The sequence below is a fragment of the Pempheris klunzingeri genome, chromosome 20 (assembly GCF_042242105.1).
Source record: "Pempheris klunzingeri isolate RE-2024b chromosome 20, fPemKlu1.hap1, whole genome shotgun sequence".
In the NCBI taxonomy this organism is placed as follows: domain Eukaryota; kingdom Metazoa; phylum Chordata; class Actinopteri; order Acropomatiformes; family Pempheridae; genus Pempheris; species Pempheris klunzingeri.
Window position 1 is genome coordinate 14,813,968 of NC_092031.1, and position 27,017 is coordinate 14,840,984.

The following is a 27,017-nucleotide window of genomic DNA, read 5'->3' on the forward strand; positions in this document are numbered from 1 at the left end:
ACAGACTGTATCTTGACCCTGCAGTGTTTTGTCACACTCGTCCTGTGCTGTGCCCCTGTATGGCTCCACTACAGTCAGTGCATGCGTTCGTTAAGGCAGGGGAGCATGTGTCGTTTCAGTATTAATGACAGGGGGTGGAGGAGCGCTGAAGATTCAGCTCATAATCCTACTTATCCTACAGGCTAAAGTCTTAAATTGCCCCTGCCCCTTCTCAATGGACCGGACATGCTCACACACACGGAAGCACACACATGGACACGCAGAATTCCAGGCAAGCAGACGCTCCAATTAGTACTCATCTGGCTTTCTTGCATCGACGCAGAGTGATTCTGGGCCAGCAGCGGTCCCTCGGAGAGCCACCTAGCCAAGAGAGGAGGAGGAGGAAAAAGACACATTGGTGTATTTATAGAAAAATGAGGCCTCACAATACCCTTTTTGGAGAGAGAATTATTAAGGAACCGAGGTGCGCGGGTGCACGCGTCCCAGTTTTCTGATTAACACTGTGCAAGCAGACTGGCCCTAGGATGAATCAGGGATGAGACGCAGGACTGGCTCCTGTACACACTCACAGAGAGACTGCACTCGCTTTTCATGCACACTCACCCTTTGCTCATGAGGACACTGCTGTGGTTTTCAAGGTGGAAGAATGAGGCAATGTTTTGAGTTCGTCACCCCCTCTGTTTGACTTTGGGTTTCCGGGTGATCAGGGGGGATTTTTTTACACATATTTTTAAAAACGTTTTATTTGAGAAGACAGATTGGATATCAGACTGCTAGCAGGCCACCTGCTTTTTGACATTCACCATGAAGAAGTTTTTGCAAAACAAAAAAGGCAGATACTCTTTTCGGCAGAGCAAACGGGGCTCTCGGTATCCATCTAAAGATTTCTGTAAGTCTTTTATCAGCTTCGTCCACTAAGTGAATCCAGCTTTGGCTTTGGAGGCTGTGGAGCACATCATTAGCTTCCAGCTGGGCCAGAGGGTTTATAGTTGATTATATTTAGCAAAGGCCTACGTGTCAAATTTTGTAATTCTGTATTTGTTGAGATGTTCTTTAAAACATGTCACATGGATTAATTCATTGTTACTGTCATTCTAGTTCAGTGCAACATTTGGCCATTAAGTGCCTCTATATGTATCAGTTTCCCTTATTTGGATGTGATTTAATGTCATTGTGTGTGTCTTACCTGCTTAGGAATGATCAGTGCAGTCAGTGGTGTGCTCTCTTACTTTATTGCATAATCATCATTCAACAGGATACACTCACATGTGCACTGGGTAGAAAAAAAAAAAATATCTGGAGGAACTTTTGTCTCTCAAACTAATTAAGGTCACAATCTCTGCGATGCCTTAATTTGATTGGCTGCTTTGGAGTTTGTGAACCAGGTCAGGGACCGCTGAGTGTGTCATGGTTCAGGGTAGAGGGTTACAGAGCCGCACTCGATCGTACAACCTGAGACACGGGAGATAGCATGAGGGAGCAGAGACAGGGCATGAATGCTCAGAACTGAAGCTCTTTTTAAAGCATGCAAAGGATTATTTGATCCAAAGGTGTTTTTGCAATGTCGATAGACTTGAGTGTATTAGCCACAGTGGGTAAGTCTGAGTTTTTCTTAATTTTTTAGCATGCTGTGCCATAACGTTACTTATTTTTGTCTTTTGTGAAGCTCCAGAGTTTAGGACCATCTCTCGAAATCCTTGGCTTATGAGTCTTCCACCTTCAAATCTTATATCTTGTCTTTCTCCCACTTCTCCTATTTTATCCTACCCTCTCATCCCCAAAGTCCTCAGCATGCCGTCGTCCAACCAGGGCTGGCCTGAGGAGTTCGGCTTCCAACTGGGTGGGAATGGACCCAGCTACATCCTGTCGGTGGAGGAAGGCAGCAGCGCCCACCTGGCAGGGTTGCAGGCTGGTGATCAGGTCCTGGAGATCGAGGGCCACAATGTGTCAACGCTGGGTCCCCAAGCTGTCATCGCCATCGCCCAGACTCAGAAGAACATCCCTCCCAGCATCGGAGTGGTGTCCCGCATACAGCAGGTCTGATCCTGAGCCTTTTGAGGGTATGTCCTGAGGTCAAGTCATATTAGTAATTCATACTTACTTTGTCCCACATTACAGATGGACATCATACCAGGTCCAGATGGTCGTTTTGGGTTCACTATCGTGGGAGACTGCCCCCTGCTGGTGGAGGACTGCTCCCCTTGTTCTCCGGCCGGCCGTGCAGGTCTGCGGGCTGGCGATTACGTCATGGAGGTCAACGGTATCCCCGTCAGGCAGCACGAGACGGCCGCGGCGTTGATCAAGGCCTCTCAGGGGAGGACGCTCCGTCTGGGGGTGCTGTGCCTCGGCCCGAGGCAGAAACACAGCATCAGCATAGAGGACAGTCAGATGGGGGGAGAGGGGGCGAGACTGGATCGCAAACATAAAGCTCTGGAGTTCAACAGGAAGGTACGTCTAAATACAAAACGTGAAGCAGGGTCCAGGCTAAGTCCCTGCCTCTTGCCCAATGTCAGCTGGGATTAGCTCCAGCCCCCTGCAGCCCTGAAGGGTGAGCGGTATAGACAATGGATGGATGGACTTTGAGAATTTGAGAAATTTTTGCCTATCTTACAAAACTTCAGTCACATTTGGAAAAGGGTGGTTTCTGTGAACCAATCAGAATTCAGAAATACTGTTAGAGAAATACTTTTTTCTTTGAAACCAGGTTTTCAGGGGCTTTAAGACCCAAATAACAGGGCTCACAGTAGCTCTGCTAAATCCTTCATCAGCCAACAAATGTATGTGTGCAGTTTTATACAGACACATATATTTAGAGAAGCTTTTAAATAGTTTATAGTGGCATTAAAAAAGCAGGATAAAAAAGTAGAAAACCCTTGGGTAGATGGGAAAATACAGTATATATTGAGTAAGGCTCTTTTCTTTTTGCAGATGAAGTGTTGTTATGGTAACAATCTGGCCCTGTGTAAAACTATGAGGTGACAGCACCTACCCCATTTTCCAGTTTTACTGACTTGTCCTCGAACTCCCCCCAGCCTCTAACATCACTGTCCAACCTCCCTCAGGTCGACCAGATTTTAGGTGATGAACCCGAAGTGAAAGAGAAACTCTTTGCTGCGCTTAAGCAGTACGCAGCCGAGAAGAGAGTTGAGTGGCTGGCCTCGGTCCTGCCCGACATACTCACCACTGACGAGCATCGACAGCTCATCTCCAGCATCAGGTAAGAGCCAGATGCCTCAGTTCCCATTACAGTGCACTACCAAACACAGTGTGGAATTCACTGCTGGTAGAGAGTAGAGGGAAGGTTTGAAAGATGGCTGTAAATTCAGTTTAGAGGATGATCCTTGTTTCTGGCCTGGATTCTCTAATTCACCCTTTTGAAACCTTCTGAAAGTGGCCAATTATTGACTGCAAAAAGTATTATCCTGGGCTGTCAGAGAAACATATCATGTAACCAACACATCTCCCCCTCTGGCCATGTTTCCTGTCATTCTGTGCTGTCAAACTGTCCCTTAAAGGCAAAATATTCCATAAAATCTCAAGAAATGCATTACCTTTCCACTGCAGGCTGTGAACTGAGGAGATAAGAATCAAGATAATCAATATTGCAGTTTGTTCTACTGCAAAGCCTCCTGTGTTGTCCGATCATTAGTCCCACACACATTCCCACTTGTTTTTTCCCTGTCAACCCAGTGAAAAGTAAAATAATCTGCAGAGATTTACTTCATAATGACCACGTAAACTGATTTGAGAGGGTCTTGTCTGCTGCTAGCCATGTCAGAGCTCCACTTTAGGTTTGGGTGGGCCCCATCTGCCACCCGGGGGTAAATCCACACTGACCCTCCAAGTCGCTTAAAGTGTCATCAGCGTTAGTGAAACTAAACTGACATGGAGGGGCCCAAGCTTAGAGTTGGATTGGCAACGTGGAGCGAGCTCCCAGCATGGAGGTGTCTGTGATGATGAGCCACAGACAGACTGAGTTGAGTGCTCGCTTCATTAAAACATAATTTAATGCTGATGGTCATGCTGCTCTGTAACCACAGCCCTTTCCAAAAAACAAAAAAAAAAAACTGGAGCTATATCCAACAGGTTTTTTGAAGGTGTTTCCACACATGGAATAATGCCAGATGACTAAATGTGAAAAACCACTCAGGCAGCCAGTTATGTGGCGGTCTAAGAGCCAAAATGACCAGCACTCCGGCCTTTCTCTAAATCCCCAGACAGTTTGTCCACAGATTGCACTTCTTCCGCTAGTGGAGCCAAACCATACCTTTTGTTCTCTTACTACACTGACTTCCTCCACTACTACACCACTTCTAACTCTTTTTAGTGTCATTAATCTACTGTAAGAAGGGTTCCCAATAGTATGAAGCCAGTGCTGAAGTAGTTTTATTGCTTCTCCACCTGAAATGTGAGGCGACAGAATTTTCTGCCTTAAATCGTCCATGAATAATTCAAACTCTGCTGACAGAGAACTCCTCATTGGCAATTTTGTAATAAAAGACACTCCTATTTTCACAAGCACCAATACTAACAGTAATGCCATCTCTCTGTGGTCTCCATCCCCCACCCATCTCACACCTCTCCCTCCCTCTCTCTCCCTCTCTCTCCCTCTCTCTGAGGGGGTTTTTGTGTTTTGCTCTGATGGATTTTTTTCTCATTATTCTGCTCAGAGCTCGGGCTGTTCCCTGCTCTCTCTCTCTCTCTCTCTCTCTCTCTCTCTCTCTCTCTCTCTCTCTCTGTGGTGACCGTTTTGGTACACTTGGTAAAGACAGCTTCCTGCATCATGCACCAAGGTCCCACCACGTCTTTCACCCCCCCCCCCCACCCTAAGAGAAGCAGCACTGAAGCAGTGGGTGCCATTCTGCTCCCTATTGCATGGTGCAACTTAGTGCTTAGCCTTAGTTTATTTCTGAGCTATGGGTGACAGCTAAAACGATGAATTGTCTGGGGTGAGTATACCTTTCCATTCTTATAGTTGAAGTTTGTGCATGTTTTGCTAAGGTTTTATGAAATATGGTTATGGCTGGTTGTTTTGTAGCACCTGTACTGATTTAACAAAGTGATGTCAGTGTATTCATGAATGTGAAACTGGAGGTGAGTGAATATTTAATGCAGCCGGGGACAGACAAAGAGATTTGATGTTTTTTAGCTTTGAAGAATACTCTATTCCCCAGTTGCTCTCTAAACTTTCTTCAAGGCAATTCAGAGCTTTAAATCCATAATTTATTAATTGTTATGGATTATGGATACTGCTAGTTGGAACACAGTGAGAAACACCCCCCCACTCTACTCTTTTAGCCATGTAGTAGAAATCAAATCCACAAATCGGTCATTAACAATGAAAACCAGTAAACCAGTTTACCTTTTTGCTGCCACAGTGATAGTTTTGCCCTATAAAAGAAAACTAGTGGTCAAAGGTCGATCATGGTGGGTCTAAATAATCCACAAATCTGCATTTCAGTTCCTCTTGACCTACAGCACACGCTGTGCACAAAGCTTTCCTTTTCAGTAGTGATGATAATGATGGTGTTTAATCTTAACTGCAGGAGTCAGGTGCTGCAGCGTGTAAGAAACCACTGCTGAGCTGCCGCACTGCACAACATAAGAAACATTAGTGGTTTGAAAATTGGCTTTCATTAAAGCGGGCAATGAGCTGAAAGAGCATTAAAGTCGGTACATTCATATCTTGGAGGGGAACAAGTCTGTCCGTCAATATCAACACAATCCATTCATCGTGGATGGTAGAAGTATGGCGAGCTTGTTCAGGCTGAAGGAAGAACATAAGCCACAATCGACCACCCATGACTGCCCAGGTTTTAGCTTTTTAGCTTTTTTTAGCTTTTTTTGTGTGAAATATCTCAGCTATTAGGTCTGAATTTAGTCCACACATGAATGTCCTCTTCAGGGTTGATTGTAGTAACTTTTACTTTCGTCTGGCTTTTCGTGTACCGCTAACCTCACCTCAGTTTGTCCAATACTTAGATTTTTGACCAAATACCTGTTACCGCGGGCCTCAGCTATGCTTTGTGTTATGTGCTAATTAGCACCATCATCTTCATTTGCACATCAATTAACATTAATCACCAAATTCATATAATATGTTTGATGTGACGTAGGTATGGGCATATACACCCCATACTGTATTAGTATGTTTTACTCAATTCATTTTCAATTTACATTCTGCAGTCATGCTTGAACCTGGAATTCTACATATGTTCTAAAACATATTATCATAGATTTTCCCCCCTTTTTTAATTCAGCTGAAGTTCTTCTCAGCTTATTCTCCTCATTAACTCGACGTGCGGTCCTTTTTTTTTTACCAGCATAATTTCTAATCATCTACTTTTGATATGTTTCTGGACACAGGCCAGCCGCCCAGTGGCGCTCATAACAGATTTGAAATCACATAATTATCTTTTAATTCCGCTGCTTTTATCCTTAAATGCGAAGCCCACCGCTGTGCTTCACTTCTCTGGCAGTGTAAGGCACACACACACACACACACACACACACACACACACACACACTGTTCACCTCTCTGAGTGTGCTCACTCAGACCTCAGTCCTCACACATCGCCCGTCTGTATTAAAGCCACATCTGGACACTCGAAATGAAATGAGGTCTCCTCTTTGTAGTTTTCTGCTTGTCATTCCTCCCTTTTGAGAAATCCGTCCCTTCCTCCCTGCTGGCTTCCTCCTCCACAACCCTCCTTCAGATAATTATAGATCTCTGTTCTGTGTAAACGAGGTCAAATCAGAGCACTCATTTAGTTTCCAAGAGTTGACGGGGAAAACTTTTTGTGATGAGGTGGCTCTTTCAACAGATGGCATCCTCTCTGACACGGATGAACATCTGTATTTATAAAAACATAATGCTGATAGCAGCAGCTACACACACACACACACACACACACACACCTTTACACAGACAGATACGGTATCTGTGTGAGAGACTGAGACATATTAGTTCTGTGATATGAATAGATGACAAATAGCAGGGAAGCGAAGATAGCAAACATAGAGGGACTGTGTGGGTTGCTACACCTACCATCATTACAGAACATTTATTTATATCTCTGGAGTCTGCTCGTTGTAGCTAGTAGTGTGTGCTCAGGCAACATCTCTCAGGCTGCAGTCAGATACATGTACCCAAACCTGATCAGAATCTGCAGAGACGGCGACAGCAGGCTAAGAATATGTGGCCTATATCTTTAACACATTTGTTCCAAAAATGAAATACCGACCATTTCTTAAAAGAGGCAGCTTCTCCAAAACGAATGATAGCATTGAGTTACAGTTACAGACTATATGTAGATTTTTTAAACGTGATTTCAACACCTTTCAGAATTATTCTGATGGGGAAAAAAGTCCTCTCTGCTGCTAAACCAGGAATATTGCTGAAGAGAAAAACTGCTTTTGGAACTGCAATTGTGCATTTTTTCGACAACAGGGAGGAAATAATAGTCAAACAGGCAGCAGGTTATGTCAGCTCAACAAACTGATCAGTGACTAAAATAAAAAAAATCAGAGTAATTACAAATCATTGGTAGATTTGTTTTTGGTGGTCACCACACCATGACATCAGTGTTGGGTGTAGTTGCAGGAGCGTTAAAGCACAACTTTGACTACACCAGACTTTTACCCAGAGAGGGCATCCCAGTGATGTAATGATCCACTTCCTTGCTGTCAGAGGGGCTTGTTGGGAACAGATTAAAAAGAGGATGGTCAAAATTGACACAGAACAATGTGACTTGACAACATTTTTCGTTAAATCCTCACTCCCCAAAATTTTTAGAACATTATATAACTGAACTACTCTCCTTGTGACAGATGAACTGACCTTAATGAGTAAAATTGGCAAAGATTCCCTTTCAGGCATTGAAAAAAAAATGTTAATTCAAGTGGCAAGTGAGGGAGGCATGTCTGAAACGACAGGCTACTGCACTGCTGGTGTTCTGCCTTGTGTTGTTGTGGTGCTGAATGGAGAGCTCCCGCAAAGAGGGGGGTGGCACACGTGGCTGTTAACCACAGAGGGGTCTTTAAAAACCGCCACTGGAGGCCGCCAAAGTTAAGAATGCATGAATTCTGTCTGTTTTCTCTAAATGTTTGAGATAAGGAATATGACACCTTTTTTACCCAGTGGATCTGCAATGTAGCGTTGTGTCTGATTGCCTGTTTAGTAGTGGACTTCAGCTGGCTGCAGTTTTTATGTGTGTATGAGTGTGTATACGGTACCTCTACGGTACATTATGCCTAATGTTTTGGCAACATATAACTCTTGTTGTTGTAATCACATCTTGTCTTTAGGCCGATGTGTTCAGCTGCTGTAGAGTTAAAATCTAGTGTGCAGAGGACCAGTGTTGTTAGCAGAAGCTATGACCTTTAGGTTCCACGTGTAAATGAGACTTAATTATATGCCACACATGCACGGCACAAGGCTAAAGTTGCTCTATATATACCCAAGTACCTTTTAATAAAGTGCTTAAACAACTCTGGATAATGAAGTGAACAGTGGCCAGGCCTCACGTTTGCTGTGAAGTTGTTTTTTCCTCTCCCTCTCCCTCCCCCTCACTCTACAATGAGTGTGTCATAATTGCTTTATTTAGCTGTCAGAGTTGCTTTTATGCAGCTTAATTAGCTTCTCATGGACATGTACAGTGGAAGCTGTTATCTCTCTCGTCTCCATCAGCGAGTTTGTGGCTAATTGCTCCACTGGTGCTGTTTTTCACAGGCCGCGCTGCACCCTGTCTTATTCATCTGATCAGCAGATCAGTCGCGAAACAGCGAGTCAGAACACAACAGACTGAAGTGGGTGGGAGCCAAGATGGTTGTTGTTCGGGCTTTGCTCTTGGTTGGGTCTTAATGCCTCTTTGAGCTAACGAACATGCAATCAATTAATTAAGTTCTGAGTGTCTCGACGTAAAATCATCATTAGTTTAAGGCTATGCTATATTTAGAATATTTTTCGTTACTTTACATTGTCATCCCTTTTGACGGGGAACTGAAGCCATTCTCTCTTCCTTTGCTTCAAAGCCACCAGACTCCATTCACAAAAATAGTAATTTTACCTCTTAGAAAATGGGAGTTGCTGGTTTACCACTGCCTCAGTCAGTTTGCTTATGTTATTGTGTGTCTTAGGTGCTTTGAGTAGTTAGTTTGGATCCAGGATAACCAATGAAATCCCATGTTCTGGGAGGTAAAACTACTGTTTTAATGTTGAGTTTTTAGATTTAGCCTTTTTTAGGTTTTAGGTTTTAAGTTTTTCTGCTGCCCAGGTCCACAGTGGTACATTGCTTTCACATCTGTGCCATGACTCCTGCCTGCTCCTCCAAACTGGGGAAGTGCTGACCACAATCTACTGTAATACACTAACTATGAAGAAGTACCTCATACAACCCCACTCAAATAATCCCAACTATCGCTTTAAGGCTACTGACTATTGTGCCAACCACATAAACTGGTGAACTTATCCTTTAAGGTTAGACATGCAGTATAACAATTTCAGATTCCCGTTACGGGGGCAGAGCGTGCATATCCTCACAGGTGTAATTACAGAAACTGTGTGCATGGTCGTGTGGGTGGTTGACTTGTCTCCCGCTGCAGTTCTAATCACTTGAATAAAAGTTTGTTTTCTGTTTTCAGCCGAGTCCTTATGTGTAGAGGGCAACTCTTTTGTTTATGTTCTCACAGTCTGATCTGTGGTTTGGCAAACCTATGAGACGTACAGTCTGCACTTATCCCACTCTTTGTCATTTTGCTAGTTTATTGTGCCACAAAATGTTTTTGTGTGAAATGAAAAATGTTATCAAGTTGCATTATGGGAATTGTAGGATCCAGCGTTTTGGAGTTTGATCCATGCCATGGACTAAAAGCCAACATATCTCGGCCTCTGCTGTACCAGATTGGACCATTTTGTTTTCCATTTGTCGCTGACGAGTGCCCCAATTTTATGAGAGGATAGTCATTTATAGTCCAGACATTTTGTATGATGATATGATGTTCTTTCTCCTCTTGAATCAAATCATTGGTTTAGTTAAAATCCATCCACCTACTGAGTGCTTCTTTTGATCAGATTAATGGTGATCGTCCTTTACCTCATAAAGCTAAAAAACAAAAAAATGCGGTGGGTTGAGCCTCTTTGTTATTTTGGGAAAAATTGTGAGGTTTGGGGTCAGTACGAAGACGACAGCTTCCTGCTCTGTGCTCATTCTGACAGGGTGACACAGAGGTGAGGCGTAGACGGAAGTGTGGGTGAGACGAGTGAAAGAGCGAGACCGAGATACTGTACATCATGAGAGAGAGAGAGCGGGAGAGAGGGAGAGGGAGGGAGAGAGAGAGAGAGATGGTAGAGGAGGAATCCCATGCTCGCTCACTCCCACACCTTTTTCTCTTGCTGTATTCTGGCTCTGGTAACTCACGCTGCAGCAGTGAGACTCCAGCAGGCAGCAAGTGATGCCAAGACTTCCCCACTGTCCCTCTCCTCAGAAAACGACCTTTTCCCTCTGGCTTCCCATTCAACTTGTCTTCTTTTCTTCTCTCTGGGGACCGCAGTCACCTCCAGAGGGAAAGGCTCATCCTCTGTCCACCGAAAGCTCCTCTCTCTCTTCTTTGAATCTTGAAGGAGGGAGCCTGTTGATTTGAATTAGTGCGGGCTTGGATTGTGAAGCTTATTTCAGCACCGATTGCGTTGCTCATCACTTTTTACTCTCGGCTCACGCTGGATGTTTGACACGCTGCTGTTGTTTCTCTGGAAATCTCTGTTTTCAAAATGGGTCGAGGTGGATCTGTGATGTAGATCCATCCTCTTTGCCACCCCGTTCTTTTTTTTCTGAGGCAACTTGCGGACAAAAACTAATATCACCACCTTAATTTTTTTTCCCTCACATGCCACCATGTTCGCCAGAATCTTCATTCCCAAGAAGCACCGCCAGCGCTTCGACGAGGCTGTCTCCCAGAACGTGATCAACAGGCTCTGCCGCAGCAAGAGCATCAGCGAGCCGCAGGGCAGAATCCGGCGCAGTCGGAGCGAGGACCACTCGGAGCGCCACCACGGGTCCAAACGGGCCAGCTCAGTGCCCAGAGATGGAGAGCCCGGAGGGAGGGGTGAGGCGGAGAGAGACAGGGGCTTAAGGAAGTCCGTCTCTGGGATGCCCACACATCCCCCCATCGGACCCAATCAGAGGTGAGCACACATGTATGAGACTCCGAATTAGTTGTTTTTTCTAGTAACTGAGTCTCTTTGGCTCTGTTTCAAGTGTTGTTTACGGTTGGAAACCAGACTACCAACAGGTTAAAGTCAACACACAATGCAGCAGCCAAACGTTGACTTTATCATTCACACATTTCCAGGGAGGACAGTGTGTCTCTTTTTCCATTCTTGCTTTTTTTTTCATATCCAGATTCTTCCATCCTAAAGCTCATGTTTTCCTCTGAGTGTCGTCACGAAGCTGCACTTAGAAATCCCCTAAACTCTGCATATCAGAAACTGCCTTTACAACCTACAGTACAAGTTAGAAAGCGCTTTCATTTGTGTTTTATTCATTTGTGTTTTCATTTAGCCAAAACGCCACGTTTTTTGCGTCTTAAAACTGAAACTACCAGCTGCTTGTGTGTATCTCCTCACCCATTCGAATAAACCCTGCACTGTTGTCGAGCCTCTGACCACTCAACCTCTCCCACTAATCCTCCACCCACTAACACACCGATTACACGACTGTCCAATTATTAACACCACAGTGGACTTAGTGCAGGATTACAGGGGTGGCAGTGCACTCCCACACTCCCACACTAAGCTAACTAAGTAACTAAATCCCGAGAGATGCCTTCATCCACATGGGAGTGAAAATGTGCGGCTGAATATGTCAAGTGTAATCATATTGGCAGGTCACACGACAATAGGAGGCAAGCTGATTGTGTTCAATTGGAGAGGCTGCGTCATGTGGTATACTGTAAGTGGCACAGTCACAATAGGAAGTTGTGCTGCATGCTGGTGCCTCCCCTGAACTGAGTAAACACAAGAGTGTTGTGTAACACTGTTGAGTCTCTCTGTTTAGCTGTCTCTTAAAAAAATGGCCTGATAAAGGTATTGATAATCAATCGCTATTGACCTTCAATTGTGTATTCAGGGCATTATTGGAGCCAGAAGTTAATGTCTCAGTGGTTTCTTTAAGAAATGGCTTGACAGATTTGTTTGGTTTTGACACAATGACTTTGTGCGAAATCCTATGTTCCTATGTTGTAGACTGATGGGAATCAGGAGAGGCCGAGAGCAGCCTGACAGTTTGTCAAGTGTGCCCAAGGCTGATGCTGTGCCTCCTTTTGTGGCTGTTCAGCCCAACACGTATACACACGCACACACACACACACACACGCGCGCACACACACACACACACACGTAGCACCGCACTGCGCCCATCTGCATTTAGCTCGTCTTACATAACGGCCACTAAACGCAGATATCAAAGAATAGATCTGTCTGTTTTCTTCCCCCCTTTGCCTTTTTTGTCTTCCCCCCTGTTTACATATCAAGGCAGTTTTGCCTTGAGTCGTTTCCATGGCAACGCACTGTGGATAGACAGCACAAGTGTCTCATCTTTCATCATGCTCCTCCATGAATGAAGGCAAAGCACCACCATCAGCAAAATGTCAGAGCTTTTCCCTATTTGGAGTATGTCCTGAATTGTCTTTATTCAGATGGGTAGCTGGAGCGAATAAAACACTGAGAAAAATGTGTGGAGTGGTGTGGAGTTGGGGCTGCACTAGTTGGGATTGTTATGTAAAAAAAAACATGTTATCAGTCTAAATCACAAAGATGGATCACGGTAATGATCACATCACCACTTGTTCAGACTCCCACAGACAGGAAGTGACGAATCTAAACAAAAGTGAAGCACAACAACAGCCTTGTAAGCAGCAGTGACAGATGGGCTTCCCGTCCATTCACAGAAAGGTTGTTAAGCAGTAAGCAGCAATACTGATGTATTTCCAGTTGAATCAGGAGGACTGAGAACAGCATAAAGTGAGACAGGGCTGTTGAAAGTATTCAAAACATAAAAAATAAAGGTGTGGACATAATTCTGAGTTTTATTAATTCAAGTCATTTTTAGTAATTCTGAATTTTAGTCCTCAGGTATTCCGCATTCTTCAACTTACACCCACTGAGACAAAATTGCAAATTAATTAAAATATCATTGAAATAGAAATATATCCAAATCCAGCATCCGAGGCGATGCAGTTCTTTGATGTTGGTAAAATGTGTCACAGCGTACCAAAGCGTACAAAGACGCCCCAGCCTACAAATCATACTCTCCAAATGTGAGGGAACATGCTTGTTTGGTACAGACCCCAGCAAAAATCACATCATCATCATTGTTATATTGTTATCAGTGACTATTGAATGCAAAATCAATTATTCCCACAAAAATCGTGAGTGAAAAAATGAACTTTATGTTACTGTGTATCAGCTGAAGTTGGGAAGAAAAAAAAAAAGCATATTTTATTATGAACTTTTATGCTTAAATGTATTTCACGGACATAATAAGTCAAGAACTATTGTCATGACTCTGTAAATCTGATGTTTAATGCTTCACCTCGCTTCCTGCCTTTCCTCAGGATCGTTCGCGTCTACAGGGGGAAGAAGAACTTCGGCTTCACGCTGCGAGGTCACGCTCCCGTCTGCATCGACTCCGTTATCCCAGGTGCCGCTCCTATATTAAACAGCAGTACAGTACAGAACGGTACAGAACAGTCCTGATAGATGTCTCCTCTCCTCTGTGTGTGTGTGTGTGCTGGTTTAACCCAAACATTGTTTTGTGTTGGCTGGCGGGGGAGGGGGGGGGGGCTGGCATGTATTTTATGTGGGTGAGCCTGTTGTGGTGCCAGCCGCTGGGGGTTGAAGGTGATCAGGAGGTGTTTCTGTGTGACTATGAGTGTACCAGGAAGTAGATTTTTGTGACTCACCAAGAGGAAAGCACACAGAACAGGCTGTACTGTTCACTAACAGACACTTATAGCAGTCAATCAGTACTACGCAGTTACATTCAGACTAGTCGAGAGATCCAATAATCTATTTAATAACTTGATTGCTCAGCTTGTGATTTTGCATTTAAGCAATGACAGTTACAAATCTGGAACCTCTTATAATTTTCTTTGCAGAATCTCAGAAAAAGTTCCTTATTTCGTTTTATGTCTTGAGTTTGCCTAATAGTCGCCACAGAGGAGCTCATACTGTACATGCTCTTCAATGCTTCTCCAAACTATACATAGCCTATATATATATATATATATATATATATATTTATATATGTACACACACACACACACACACACACACACATATATATAGCAGCATATTGAGATATCTAAGTGACTTCTTTAAGAGATAGTTTGACATTTTGGGAAATGTGCTCTGATGTCCAGTAAATATGTAGCCATGTCTATCAGTTAGCATAGCTTAGCTTAGCATAAACACTGGAAAGAGGGGGCAGCAGCTTGCCCGACTCTGTCTAGAGATGACAAATTCCTCCTCCTCACTCAACATGTTATGTCTCATTAATCCTCATTTTTACATCTTGTGGACTTTTTGTAGGAAAGTACATTCAGGACTATTTCTTAACTGTAACTTTTAACTTAACTTGATTGCCACCCCATGCGGGACACTCTGACAGCAGTGGAGAGCTCCTTCAGCGACAGACTCCTCCACCCTCAGTGTGTGAAGGAGCGATATCGCAGCTCCTTCCTTCCAGCAGCTGTCAGACTCTACAACCAGCATCGCTCCCAGTAGACCACCTAGGCAAGGAAACTGACAATAACGGCACTATAATGTACACTAACTGAGCAATATATTTATGCAGAGCAGCCTCATTTCACAATGTGAAATACGTTTCATATTCCCCCCCATTTTTATAATTCCTCTTGTTTAGATTGTACATTTTATTTCTCCTGTTTCTATCGCTGCCTTATCTTATCTTAAAGCCAGACTCATGTTTCCCCTTATTTCCCAAAATGTCCCAAAAGCTATTCCTTTAAGGTTATTGAATTGTGCTCTCACTATAGATCATCTGGTGTTGATACAAATAGGTTTTTTTTTATTTTGTAGTCATTTAACATTAAATGACTACAAATATCTGTTTTATTGGTTCCATGAGGTCAGTGAGGGAGATTTGTTTTTTATTGTTTTACTTTAATCAAGAGGGCAGTTTCCTCTGCTGAATGAAATTTTGGATAAAATACATCCAGCTGCTTTTAACCGCAGAGATGATTGAAAACTCTTATTTTCAATAATGTGACTCTATTTGTCAGGGTTATTGCCACTAAGAGCATTTGGTGAGCGGGCTAACTACTTGCATAATTTAAATTTCCAGCAGTAAAGAGTAATTTAATTAACTGTTAAAAAATAAAAGTAGCAAACTAAAGAGGCTCTTGCGGGAATTTGCCAGGTTCCACTGAGAGGAGGGACGTGTGTGTGTGTGTGTGTGTGTGTGTGTGTGTGTGTGTGTGTGTGTGTGTGTGTGTTTGTTGATGACGGCACTGTTCCCACCCACCATCAGCTCCCACCATCATGTGCTGGAGCGGCCGGTGCGGGCTGACTCAGTGGGCCTTATGGAGGTTGATATGGAGATAGTGGGGGTGGATGGCATGTCTCTCATCGTGATCTGCTCACTGATCACCAGGAAACCACAAACTCCTAACTGATTCAAAGTCTCTCCGGTGGCACGTGAATGCGCCTAAACCTGCACGCGCTACAGTACAACACGCAGAGTTTGTCGTATCCAAACTTAGGGTAAAAAAAAAACAAGACAAAACAAGACATGACATTCAAAGTGAGGACAAATGCAGCAGTGAGTTGACAGATGACGAGGCGATGGTGGATGGGAACAGTGCAGTCAGAACAGATTCCACTGGGGACTGTTTTGACAGCACTGCTTCCTTACGTAATTAAGATTTAGTATAGAGATCTTATTTGTTGATGGGCTTTGTTGTATGCCACACAGATTGACAGCATCACATTAGTCACCATCTTTTCCTGCTTTGCCCGTCTGTTCAGTGAACCTTCTTAGCTGGCGAGGTTGTGCCAGGAATCTGTTTTCGATTTCTGATTGATATTCGATCTTTGTCTCCCTCTCAGATAGCCCTGCCGAGGAATGTGGACTGAAACCAGGCGACCGTATCCTCTTCCTCAATGGGCTGGACATGAGGTTTGTCTTTCATGGACAACATTTTTATTATTAGCAGCAGCAGCAGTCGTAGTAGTATTTTGCCTTTGCCACCTATCCAAGTGCTTGAAGCATATATTTGGTATATTTAGAGGTATCAGGGCTTGTTTTTCTCCAGGAGAAGCCATCTGCTGCTACTACTAAAAACGTCTGTCTCAGTGCCAGATAATCCATCAAAGAAGTCACAAAGCTTTTATTTGGTTTTGTTGTAGTTTCTCTATAATCATTATTCCGCCAGTTCTGAGCAGAGTTTTTCAACTGAGAAGCAGCATGCATACTGCGTCTGCTTCCTGCCAGTCTCAGCCATGAAAATAAACACTCAAAAATATCTAGTGTTAAAAAATTTATAGTGACATCTAACTCCTCCGATTTTGAAAGTCTTTGTTATCCAGAGAAAAGAGCCAGAATGGACATGGGGGCTTTATTATAGAGGCAAGTGTCACATCATAAAAAATCAAACCAGAGCCAAGAGTTAGATGAGAAGATCAATATGACTCTTGCAGATATCAATCCTCTCATCTGACTCTCTGCAAGAAAGTGAATACGCTTATTTTCCAGAGTGTCACTGTATTGTCCTTTAAGTCTTGGCATGTGTGTCTGTGCAGGTGCAGTTTGTATTTATGGTGCAATGCACATGAACACTTTATGTAAACTTTGCTTGTAGGAGTAGCTATTGTTATTGGACTTTACAACTTCTTGACCTTCTGCCTTCTGAATTTACAGAGAGTGAGTGTGGGAGTGCAGATAAGAAAATCAGCGTGGACGAAACAGAATTGTACCCACAGTATACAGGCTCAGAAAATAGAGTATATCATCCAAAAAGCCAGGCAGTGTGCGGAGAAGCGTGTGAAGAAACAGCATTACTCATTGTGCCACCCTGATAGCCGTATGAAAGAAGTGGTTTCATGGGTGCCTGACGTGCTGATTTGATTGGCGCTGTATAATTTCGTTGCTCTCCCTGATAACACGGTGCTGCGGCAGTAGGAGGGGATCAGCAAAACAGAGTTGTTCACCAGAGAGAGAAAGAAAATCAAGTACGAGATATGTGGAAGCTTCCAGTGTCGTGTTTACAAAGTGAGCATATGGTGAACCCTATTCACAGAGATGTGGCAAATTAGATAATCTCAATATTGATGCGAACGTGTTTATACAGTCAATCACAGTCTGAAAACTAATTATATATATTTACATATATAATTATATTATTATTACAGTTTTCCTTACCTAGTTTAGCCATCTCATTTAATACATCTATTTATATGAATAAAATAATCATTTGTAGTTACAGTACAAAATAACTCAATGAATAAATCTGAGGGGTCATTAGATGACAAAGTAAAGCTGAAGAAACATGTTTCTACTTCACAAAGTTATGTTTATTTTGCCAAATTTTTTATAGTTTTACTTCAACTTCACACTTTATAATTATTTAGATAAAATCACTCTCTTGTGTTTACTGGTTAGAACTCTTTGTTTCAAGGGTTGAAAACATGTCTTATGTCAACGTTACATTATTCTTTCAATATAAGTCAAGCAATAGATTTTTTTTAACCCATTTACTTTATATATAAAAGTGCGCCAGCCTTCCATCATTTACTTCTGTCCTCATATTTGTTCTTGATGTGTCTGTCTTTGTAGGAACTGTTCCCATGAGAAGGTGGTGTCCATGCTGCAGGGCAGCGGGGCGATGCCCACCCTGGTGGTGGAGGAGGGGCCGTCTGACTACTCCTCAGACCAGACCGACCCGGAGGAATCACCAAATCTGGCCCCCACCACGTTACCACGCTCCAGGTCAATACACACCAAGAGACCTGACATTTTGATTTGACATTCCCAGCAGTTCGTGATCTGCAGGGACAAACAAGCAAACATCAAACATAGTAAGTATAAATGGAAAAATAATGCTAATCTTCCATTGTGCATGCTTGTCCAGGTCTCCAGCCCTCAGTTCTCTGCAGTGGGTGGCAGAGATTCTTCCACCGAGCATCAAAGTCCACGGGCGGACCTTCAGCCAGCAGCTGGAGCACCTGCTGACCATCCAGGAGAGATACACAGTCTGCAAGTCCCTGGAGACCTTCTTCCAGCACAGGTCAGTGTCATGGAGGGACAGAGACAGAGAGGATGGAAGGATGCATTAAGTTTTTTAAGCATTTGTCAAACTATATTTTGGATGAGGCTCTTTTAACTGGCTAGCTTACATTGACAAACACTGTTAGAAAATTAGCTGTTGCCTGGGAAACTGTGTTTTTCTCCCCATACTCAATATATCAAGCTGCTAAGGATGCTCCAAATGCAGGAGAAAGAGAGAGATGGAGAAATGAATGATGTGCAGAAAAACAGTGAAAAAACAGTTGGAGGGGTTATTCCTAACATTAAGCCCTAATAATATTTCATTAGGGATGAAGGGTAGATCGAGGGAAAGAGATGGATGGAGCATTATCTCTGCCGATGATACAAACGTGATGCTACAGGATTATGCAATTTAAATCTACAGTATGTGCATACAGTAAAAACACTCGAAGGCATAAATCCTACCGTAACTGGCATCCCTGTTATCCTCCCACCTTTTCATCTCATCCTCAGTTGTATGTGTCATTTCAGATGCAAAGAATATAAATCTAAGCTAGCTCAATTACCCAGCTGTAAACAGGGGATGCTTATGTAATGATGTATGTGTTTGGATGCATTGTGTTTGCAGGAATGTGGACACTCTGATAGTAGACGTGTTTCCAGTGTTGGACACTCCAGCCAAACAGCTGATATGGCAATTCATCTACCAGCTTCTGACCTATGAGGAGCAGGAGCGCTGCCAGGGCAAGCTGTCACGCTTTCTGGGGATCAAGAGCAGTGGTGAGCCTGTGACACTACATGGAAATTACCCGCATGCGGGAGAATCCACATACAGCATAATTCATAATTAGCCACTAACCAATATAAATGCTAAATGTGTGTGTGTGTGTGTGTGTGTGTGCATTCTGCAGCAGTGTTGGAGCCTGACGTCGGTCCGGAGCACCACCGGCGGAGCAGCTCCATGCGCGTGACAGGGACGTCATACCGCAGCTGCGTCCGAGAGAGGAGCTCTGACGATTGCATCATCGGGACTCACCTGGGAATGGGTACGCTGCACATGACAACAGCAAGAACACGGGCTTACTGCCCTGTAGCAGCACAACACTATTTTCTCCACGGGATTGGCTGGGTTTATATAAGGTCTTAATAGCTTTCCAGCTCCGTCGTGTTCCAAAAAACCCAAAAGGAAATTTAAAACACTCTCAGCTGAACAGAAGCCTCTTGCTCTGAGACTTGTAATTTTTTTTTTTTTCCACAGACGTTACTGTGTTTCTCTTAAAACAACAACTGTAAAGTTACGAAAGCTGCTGTATATATTTTAAATTATCCTCTTCATTATTAATTCAGTATTCCGTGTTATTGCTTCTTTTTTTGGGGGGGGGGGGTTGGAATCCCAGGACAGGAAGGAAAATCTGGGTAGAGACAGTAAATTATCTTCTTTCCGCAGTTACTGTTCTGTTAATATTCCCTTGAGCAAGCCGTCTAACCCCCAGTGGCTCCAGTTGAACTGCTCAGAGCTCAGTAATAAGGCGTGTTTGCACTGGTCAGCTCCCAGGTGGTAAAGTGTGTGTAATTGTTAGAACGTGCAGTAGACAAAGACGTGCTCTGAGCAAAGCCTCTGTGGTTACCACCATATATTAACTCCACATCTCAGCTGCCTTTGCTTTTGATATCAGCTATCAGTTTAGAAGCACATACAGTGCCGGGTGGTCGGGTGTTTCATTCATGGTTTCACCTGTTTTCCATTGCTATTGCAAACTCCAGGAGCCAAGCCTTTTGCCTTTTGCTCCTCCATGCTGTTCTACTTCATCCTCTCTCCCCTCTTGGCCGGGGGGGTGGATGGAAGGAGGAGGCTTACGTCCGTGTGTCACTGTTCATGCCTTATTGTGCTTTAGGAATTCATGTGGATGAATCTGGGAGCCCGGAGGAGAGGCAGTCAGGAGATGGAACCTCCTTCCCCGAGTCCCCTGACCTCAGTCATGTAGGTATAACTGCAGCTTTTCAGCGCTGAGCTACTCAGCAACTGGCATAATGAATGCTAGTTATGCTATGTGTGCTCTCTGTCCTCATATCATTTGAAGGTCTGCTCCTAATTACTACAATTCAGCGTGCGCTGTTAAATATGATTCATGGCTGCAGTTAACCTGCAGTCTGCAAATTGTTCCTTAAACGCAGAACAGCAGCAGGCCCTCAAAGCAAATGTGTCGCAGCGATTGTGTGCTAACCAGCTGATCATGCCTCCACCCTTAGATGACAGGTGTGTACACGGAGCTGGAGAACGTGTACGCAGGGAAGAGTGTGACGCCGCTGCAGGGCGGCTCCTCAGCAGAGCCCGAGGGCCCGGGACAGACTGAGGCCTACGGGCGCTCTCTCTCCCCCCTCACACTCCCCCCTCTCACAGGTACTCTGGGGCCGGAACACGCACCCGAACACTCAATAACATGCACACACCCAATGTACACATGCTGTCGGACATGTGCTTTCACCACCGGTTCACAGCCATGTGCCATTTAGGCGTGAGGCAATTTGTGAATTATTGAAATCAGTGTTTGGCAGGAATGGAAACTGCATAACTTTGGGCTTTGATGGCACATCATGTTGATGTCACATTAGATTTCATGCCAATACAAGCTGCTGAGTGGGGAAAGCATTCATGTGATTGGTATTTACGTTATGGTAATGGATGGTGGTCACTACATGTGACAAACATGAAATCAGATCCACTAACCTACTAAAAATCACATAGATTAGTATATTAGTAATGTTCATATGAGGTAAGCCGATGCTACTTAGATACTTATTGTCTGATCTGCAGCTTTTACTAATCTGATCTAATGGCAACATGACATAAGGACCTGTGATTTTTGAGTGTGTTTAAGATAGAAAATTCTTCAATCTATATATGCACATGAGCCTGCAGTTGATCTCTGTGTTGCCATGGTAACCCCTCAGAAGAAAGAGATCCTTAAGGTGACAACGTGGCCAAGAATATGTCACACATAATTTTCTGGAGGGAATAAGTGGCACAGCGTATAAGTAGTAACGTATAATGTAGCACACAAGTAAACACAAGCACCACGCTGACAGCATCCCTTTGCAGGTAACCGTAAATCCGGCCTGTCCCTGTCGTGGAAGGAGCCTCTCCCCACTCCTGTGTATGAGATCCACCACCAGAGCAGCGTGGACTCCAACCCCTACGTCAGCCTGGAGAGCCCCCCCGCCTCCCCCCAGCACTCGGACGGAGGTCCCAACACGCTGACCCGCCGCAGGAAGCTGTTCACCTTCTCCCGCCCGCCTCGCAGCCGGGACACAGACAAGTTCCTGGACGCTCTGAGCGAGCAGCTGGGCCACCGGGTCACTCTGGTGGATGACTTCGTACCAGGGGAGAACGACTATGAGGAGGTGAGGCCATACTTGATGCATGGTATCATGAGTCTAAGAATAATGTGGACTCTTACTATTCTATTTCTAATTTAAAGCTGCTACATGTGTCATTCTGAAAAACAAATACGTCATTTTACCTAAATTATGATACCTTAGTATAATTGCTGTAAACAATGAAGACAGTGACCAAAATGATTGGCAGGCTGTACCTCATGCATGTTATACTATTCCTACCTTCACTGCTACAAACTGTGACATTCTTAAGATTTTTTTGGGCCAAAGAACAATGCCATTACTTACTATTACGTCCTGTTCAGCAGTGCTGAAGGTCTGCAGCCTGACCCAGTTGCACACAGAAGCAAGTAGAAGCATTTAGATAGTGTCATTTTGTGTTTATGGTAATTATACTGATGTCTCATAGTCACTGTGGTACTACTTTTTTAATGCTGAGATGTAGCATAATTTACAGACAATCTCACTGCTGTGCATTTGCTTATTAACAAATCAGAAATTGTCAAATTTGGTCATTATCTAATAATAAGCAAATTCACATTTGACTGAATCAATCGTAAAGCACATTGTAGTGTTGCATGTTTACATTAGAGCAGCTCTAATGTACGCTACAATGACCACTTGTGTCACATGAACAGATATATGATGGTGGTTGTCATGGTTTCAGAAGAAGAGGGGTGCTTGTAAGTAAAACATGATACTCAGTAGAGTCTAATTATATCTGGGTTGAAATCTGGGGCTATAATGAGGTTAAATCATCAAACAAACATAGTTTGTTTTCTCTGTCAGCCTTGTGTTTGTCTGCAAAAATGGGGAGAGCAGCATGCTGTATATAATAGATTGATTTTTTTTTCTAACTGATCTTTTTAGTGTTGTTTTCAGTATGTTACAGTCAATTTTACATGTTTTGTGTTCCATAAATAAATGGGTTGAGTACTAATAATATTTGAGTGCATGTGTTTATCATAATTAGGATGGAAAATAGAGATTTCAGATGCAGATGCAGAAAGAGTGTAAAACTAAAAAGAGCCACAATGTGTTTTTTTTAGAATTTGTATTTCATGACAGCTGTGATTATTGGGTCTGATCCTCAGCTCTCCTCCCTCCAGATGAGTTTCCAGGAGGACCAGGACCTGGGCTTCATGCCCCGGCAGCTCAGCAGTGACAGCAGTGAGGATCACAGTAGCAGCGACGAGGCCTCCTCTCCCTCCTACTCCTCAGGCTCCGAACCCATCCCTCCACCCCCTACCCAGAGTCCCCCACCCCCGCCACCTTTCCAGTCTCTGATACCGCCTCCAGTTCAGTTCACTGACCCCATACCGCCGGTTCGCTTCTCCCCCGAGCATGTCCCCCGCAGCCGGATGCCCTTCCAGCCGCACCACCCCATCATCCCTCCTCCCCCGCCCCCTCCGAGGACCCTCCTGTCCAGCCGCTCTCCCATACACAAAGTGCTCCCCACCAGAGATGACGCAGAGAAAACTCACCAGCGCTTCCAGGGCACCTCCACCCGCCTCTCGCACGTCCACACCACCCTGAGCTCCACCACCCTACGCACCTCCCAGTCGTCCCGCCCCAGCTACCTCCCCCGGCAACTCAGCCAGCCCCAGCCCATCCGCCAGCCGTCCCCCCAGCCCTCGCCTCAGCCGCTGAGACCGAGCCAGCTCGTCCTCCAGAGGCACCACCAGCTCCACCACCAACACAGCTACCAGGGCCCTCTGCCGCCGTCCCTCCAGGACCACAGCCCGTCCCAGTGTCAGAGCCAAGGCACCGGGGGCTCCTCGCTGCACTCCCAGGCTCCAGCCTCTCACTCCTCCCTCCCCAGTCACATTAAAACCTACGAAACCCCACGACAGGAACACCAGTCACAACAGGTAACAGCTTTTTAAACACGATGAGAGATGTAAAATATCACTTACTCCAAACCTTACTGTTTGTTTTCTGTATCTTGACACAAACAGAAAATCATTTCTGATTAAATTGTATAATTCGATACTATTGTCGGTATTGTATATTTATTGTGAATCATTAAGTCACTATTAATAATTATCTGTACTGTTTTGGAAGTATAGGTTTCTGATCTGTCTTGCCATTAAAAAGGATTTGAATTTGAATTTCTAATTTGAACATTTAAAACAGAGGGAGTGCAGCAGTGCAGATGCATCAAGTCGCAGAAGTGTAAGAAACAAAATCAAGAATCTGCATCACGCAAGCTGCTACTTTAAAGTTTTGGTGCCGTGTTTGACATCAGACAATATGTGCATGCAAATGGTCTCGAGACTGACAGAACAAAAGGCACCCTGCATCATTTAGCAGTTCGCCCACTCTTTGCACCCGCCACACGTTTCAATAGAGCATAACAAAATCAAAATAAAAGGAAAATGGAAATAAAGGGAAATGTGCTGGAAGAAGAGGATAAATCTCAAGCAAACATCAGCAATGTGCGATCACACATAAGGACAGTTGTTTTTGGCCTACACCCAGTTGGGCATTCATTTTGTTTGCTGCAACTGATGGAGAGGATATAAACAGCTGACAGCTCCGCATCCCCTGAGGTTTTCTGGCAAATAGTTGAGGGAGAAATTCCAACACCAGAGTGTGAATAAAAAGCTCCACATTCCCTTGGGGAAGTCTTAAATTGTGAGCTGTTGTGAATGTACTATGCAAGGACAATATTTACTGATTAAAATGTACTGATTATTTTTTGATCTGCAAGGCACCGCCGCCCCCGCCTCCACCCCTGCCCCCACCCTGTGAGCCGCCCCCTCTGCCCAAGCCAGGCCACCACGCCTCGGACACCAACCACATGAGTGTGAAGCGGCTGCGCTGGGAGCAGGTGGAGAACTCTGAGGGAACCATCTGGGGTCAGGTGAGAGGGGTGTGGGAGGGGGGGCACACTGTAGGCATGACTCCGTCTGAAAAATCAAGTATCTTACAGACTGTAAATACAGTAAACAATAACTTTCCTTGTCAAGCTTCCCACTTTGGCTGTGAATTCTCTCACTCCTCCCCCGTTTCTCCTCCCGTATTTGGAACGAACGACTCATCTACTCTGCTGTGTCTCTGATGAGTCACGGCAGCATCGGAGTGAAAAGCTTGTTTTTGTAAACAAGGTTTCTCCTCATATCTACTGGACTAAAGTTAGATATATGTGCATATAAACAGAAAGTTTAGACCGCTGCTTCTAGGTTAAAAAGCCTTGACTGTGTGCGTCTGTGGAGAGTACAGAGCCTGTCCTTGTCTGTCTCTAGCTCGGGGAGGATTCAGACTATGACAAGCTCACTGACATGGTGAAGTACTTGGACCTTGATCTGCACTTCGGGACTCAACGCAGATCCAGTAAGTAGTTTAGTGCTTTTGATCCTCACGTTCTACATCGGGCTAAATGTCTGTGATAACACTGCATCATATTAATCATCAGATGATCTGTGCATTGACATTGTTTTGTTTGTACCTTCACAGTTGTGATGTTCTCCATAACCTGTTTTGGAGCTGCTACATTCAACTGTTCATCACATCCATTCTCCATAAGGCACCATACTGTAGCCACCCCCCCCTCACTCACTCCTCTCCAGCTCAGTAATAACACAGCTCCACCTGAAGAAAAACACATCTTACTATTATTCCTGCTGGTTATCTCAGACCTTTCTGGCCTCTAGAGGCTGAAATGGTAGAGCTGTGTTATTAGGCGATCCACCTGCCACATGTAGCCACTGTGTGTGTGTGTGTGTGTGTGTGTGTGTGTGTGTGTGTGTGTTGACCCCCCGGTGCCTGGAGAACACATCCTTACACTGTTGTTGAAATTATCAGTCTCTCCCCCAGAGCCAGCCTTTGTGCCAGAGAACCTGAAAAAGAAAGACATGGTGGAGATTCTGTCTCATAAGAAAGCCTACAACGCCTGTGAGTACCACACAAACATGGCGGCAGGTCCCACACACACTCACACACCCGAAAGGTCGGGGCTGGAGCCTTCGATTGCCTCGAAGAGCCAAGCTGACTCATTGAAACTCTTACAGATAAGCCATAAAAATCCATTCTCACAAAGAGCAGAACACTAAACGGACCAAGAAAAGTCAAGCCGCTGCTCCTGGATCTGTGACAGTGTCCGCTCAGCGTTGGGAAATGTACAAACACGTGCTGCTTTGGCCTCAGGTTGCACTCCGACTGTGGCGTGTGGTGACATCACTGTAGTCATGACAACAGTGGATTTGCCACACAAAGCTTTTCTATTCAAAATGTCTGTCCTCCTGTCCAGGAGGATGAAAATCTATGATGTGATGTAAATGGCTGGCAAGACATGGAGCAGCAAGCAGACTTCCTAAAATAGTTTAATGTTATTCTTTATTTTCTTCACCACTCAGTCATGATTTGAATTTACGATTTGATGCACTGTGTTGGAGAAGGAGGTAGTTTGTCATGTCACTGTCTCAACTGGGGAGTTTTAACTGGTTCTTTGAAAGCAGCTTATCAAGTTATCTTGAATAACAGTGTGCTCTTATTTTGAAATTAAGGCCAAGGGAGTAGAGATTGGAGCAGTCTCCACAATCTCTCCACACTCTGCTTACCAGTCGGATATTACCTTTGGATGTGGTCAGACTACAAGTTATGATGTTGCATGTTTGGTGAGGATTCCCGAAGAGACTTTTCTCTTCACCCTTTAAAAAGCAGCTTTAATTGCATTAACTATTTTCAGCCATTTTAATGCCAGACTTAACGCCGCATGTTCTGGTTCCACTGGTCTTTAATAATAATGATAATAATGATTTTTTCATCTTTTTTGACAGTTTCTCAAACTAAATTTTGTTGTGTAGTTCATCATGTGTGTGTATTGGTAACTCCTTATAAAAATGACTGGATGTGTCAGTTTCTTTCTCTCCTGCTAAATGTCTTTCTTGCTGCCCTGACTCTTAAATATCTTTTTGAAAACTGTTATGTAATTATTATGACAGCAGCCCTGCTAGGACTGCCTGCTGCTGCTGACTGCTGTCATCATTGTGATTCAGAGAATAAACGCTCACGTCCTCTCATTGTCTTCACTTGGTGATCCAAAAGCAAGCAGGACAACAGGTTCCACTTTATGATGAAGAATAATGATCTTATTCTTTCTTATTTTGTTTACGCCTTATTAGAAAGTTGTACCAAACATTTACATACTCTGTGGCTCTGCATGGTTATCCTGCATCAGGGCTTAATACACATGGGCAACGCAGCAAGCACCACTCGTAGTTCGAGCACATGCACTGGTAATATGTAACTGTGTAACGGTGATTAAAGGGTGGAAACGATGTAGAACAAAGTAACAGCCGTGACAATGTAGGAACACATAAACAAGACCCACAT

The 27,017-nt window shown here is 44.1% G+C and overlaps 1 protein-coding gene across 1 annotated transcript in view; it reads left to right on the forward strand.

Annotated features, from left to right (window-relative positions):
- The first annotated feature begins 1,791 nt into the window (after positions 1 to 1,791).
- grid2ipb (glutamate receptor, ionotropic, delta 2 (Grid2) interacting protein, b) overlaps positions 1,792 to 27,017 on the forward strand; it is a 28,290-nt gene continuing 3,064 nt past the window's right edge. The window contains exons 1-17 of the mRNA XM_070852141.1: positions 1,792 to 2,037; positions 2,119 to 2,448; positions 3,063 to 3,217; positions 10,904 to 11,182; positions 13,612 to 13,697; positions 16,127 to 16,196; positions 17,853 to 18,005; positions 18,148 to 18,303; positions 18,913 to 19,064; positions 19,199 to 19,330; positions 20,180 to 20,265; positions 20,535 to 20,659; positions 21,371 to 21,686; positions 22,790 to 23,473; positions 24,394 to 24,546; positions 24,929 to 25,016; positions 25,500 to 25,577. Of these exons, the coding sequence (XP_070708242.1) occupies positions 1,792 to 2,037; positions 2,119 to 2,448; positions 3,063 to 3,217; positions 10,904 to 11,182; positions 13,612 to 13,697; positions 16,127 to 16,196; positions 17,853 to 18,005; positions 18,148 to 18,303; positions 18,913 to 19,064; positions 19,199 to 19,330; positions 20,180 to 20,265; positions 20,535 to 20,659; positions 21,371 to 21,686; positions 22,790 to 23,473; positions 24,394 to 24,546; positions 24,929 to 25,016; positions 25,500 to 25,577 (3,289 nt within the window). The remainder of the gene's footprint in view (positions 2,038 to 2,118; positions 2,449 to 3,062; positions 3,218 to 10,903; positions 11,183 to 13,611; positions 13,698 to 16,126; positions 16,197 to 17,852; positions 18,006 to 18,147; positions 18,304 to 18,912; positions 19,065 to 19,198; positions 19,331 to 20,179; positions 20,266 to 20,534; positions 20,660 to 21,370; positions 21,687 to 22,789; positions 23,474 to 24,393; positions 24,547 to 24,928; positions 25,017 to 25,499; positions 25,578 to 27,017) is intronic.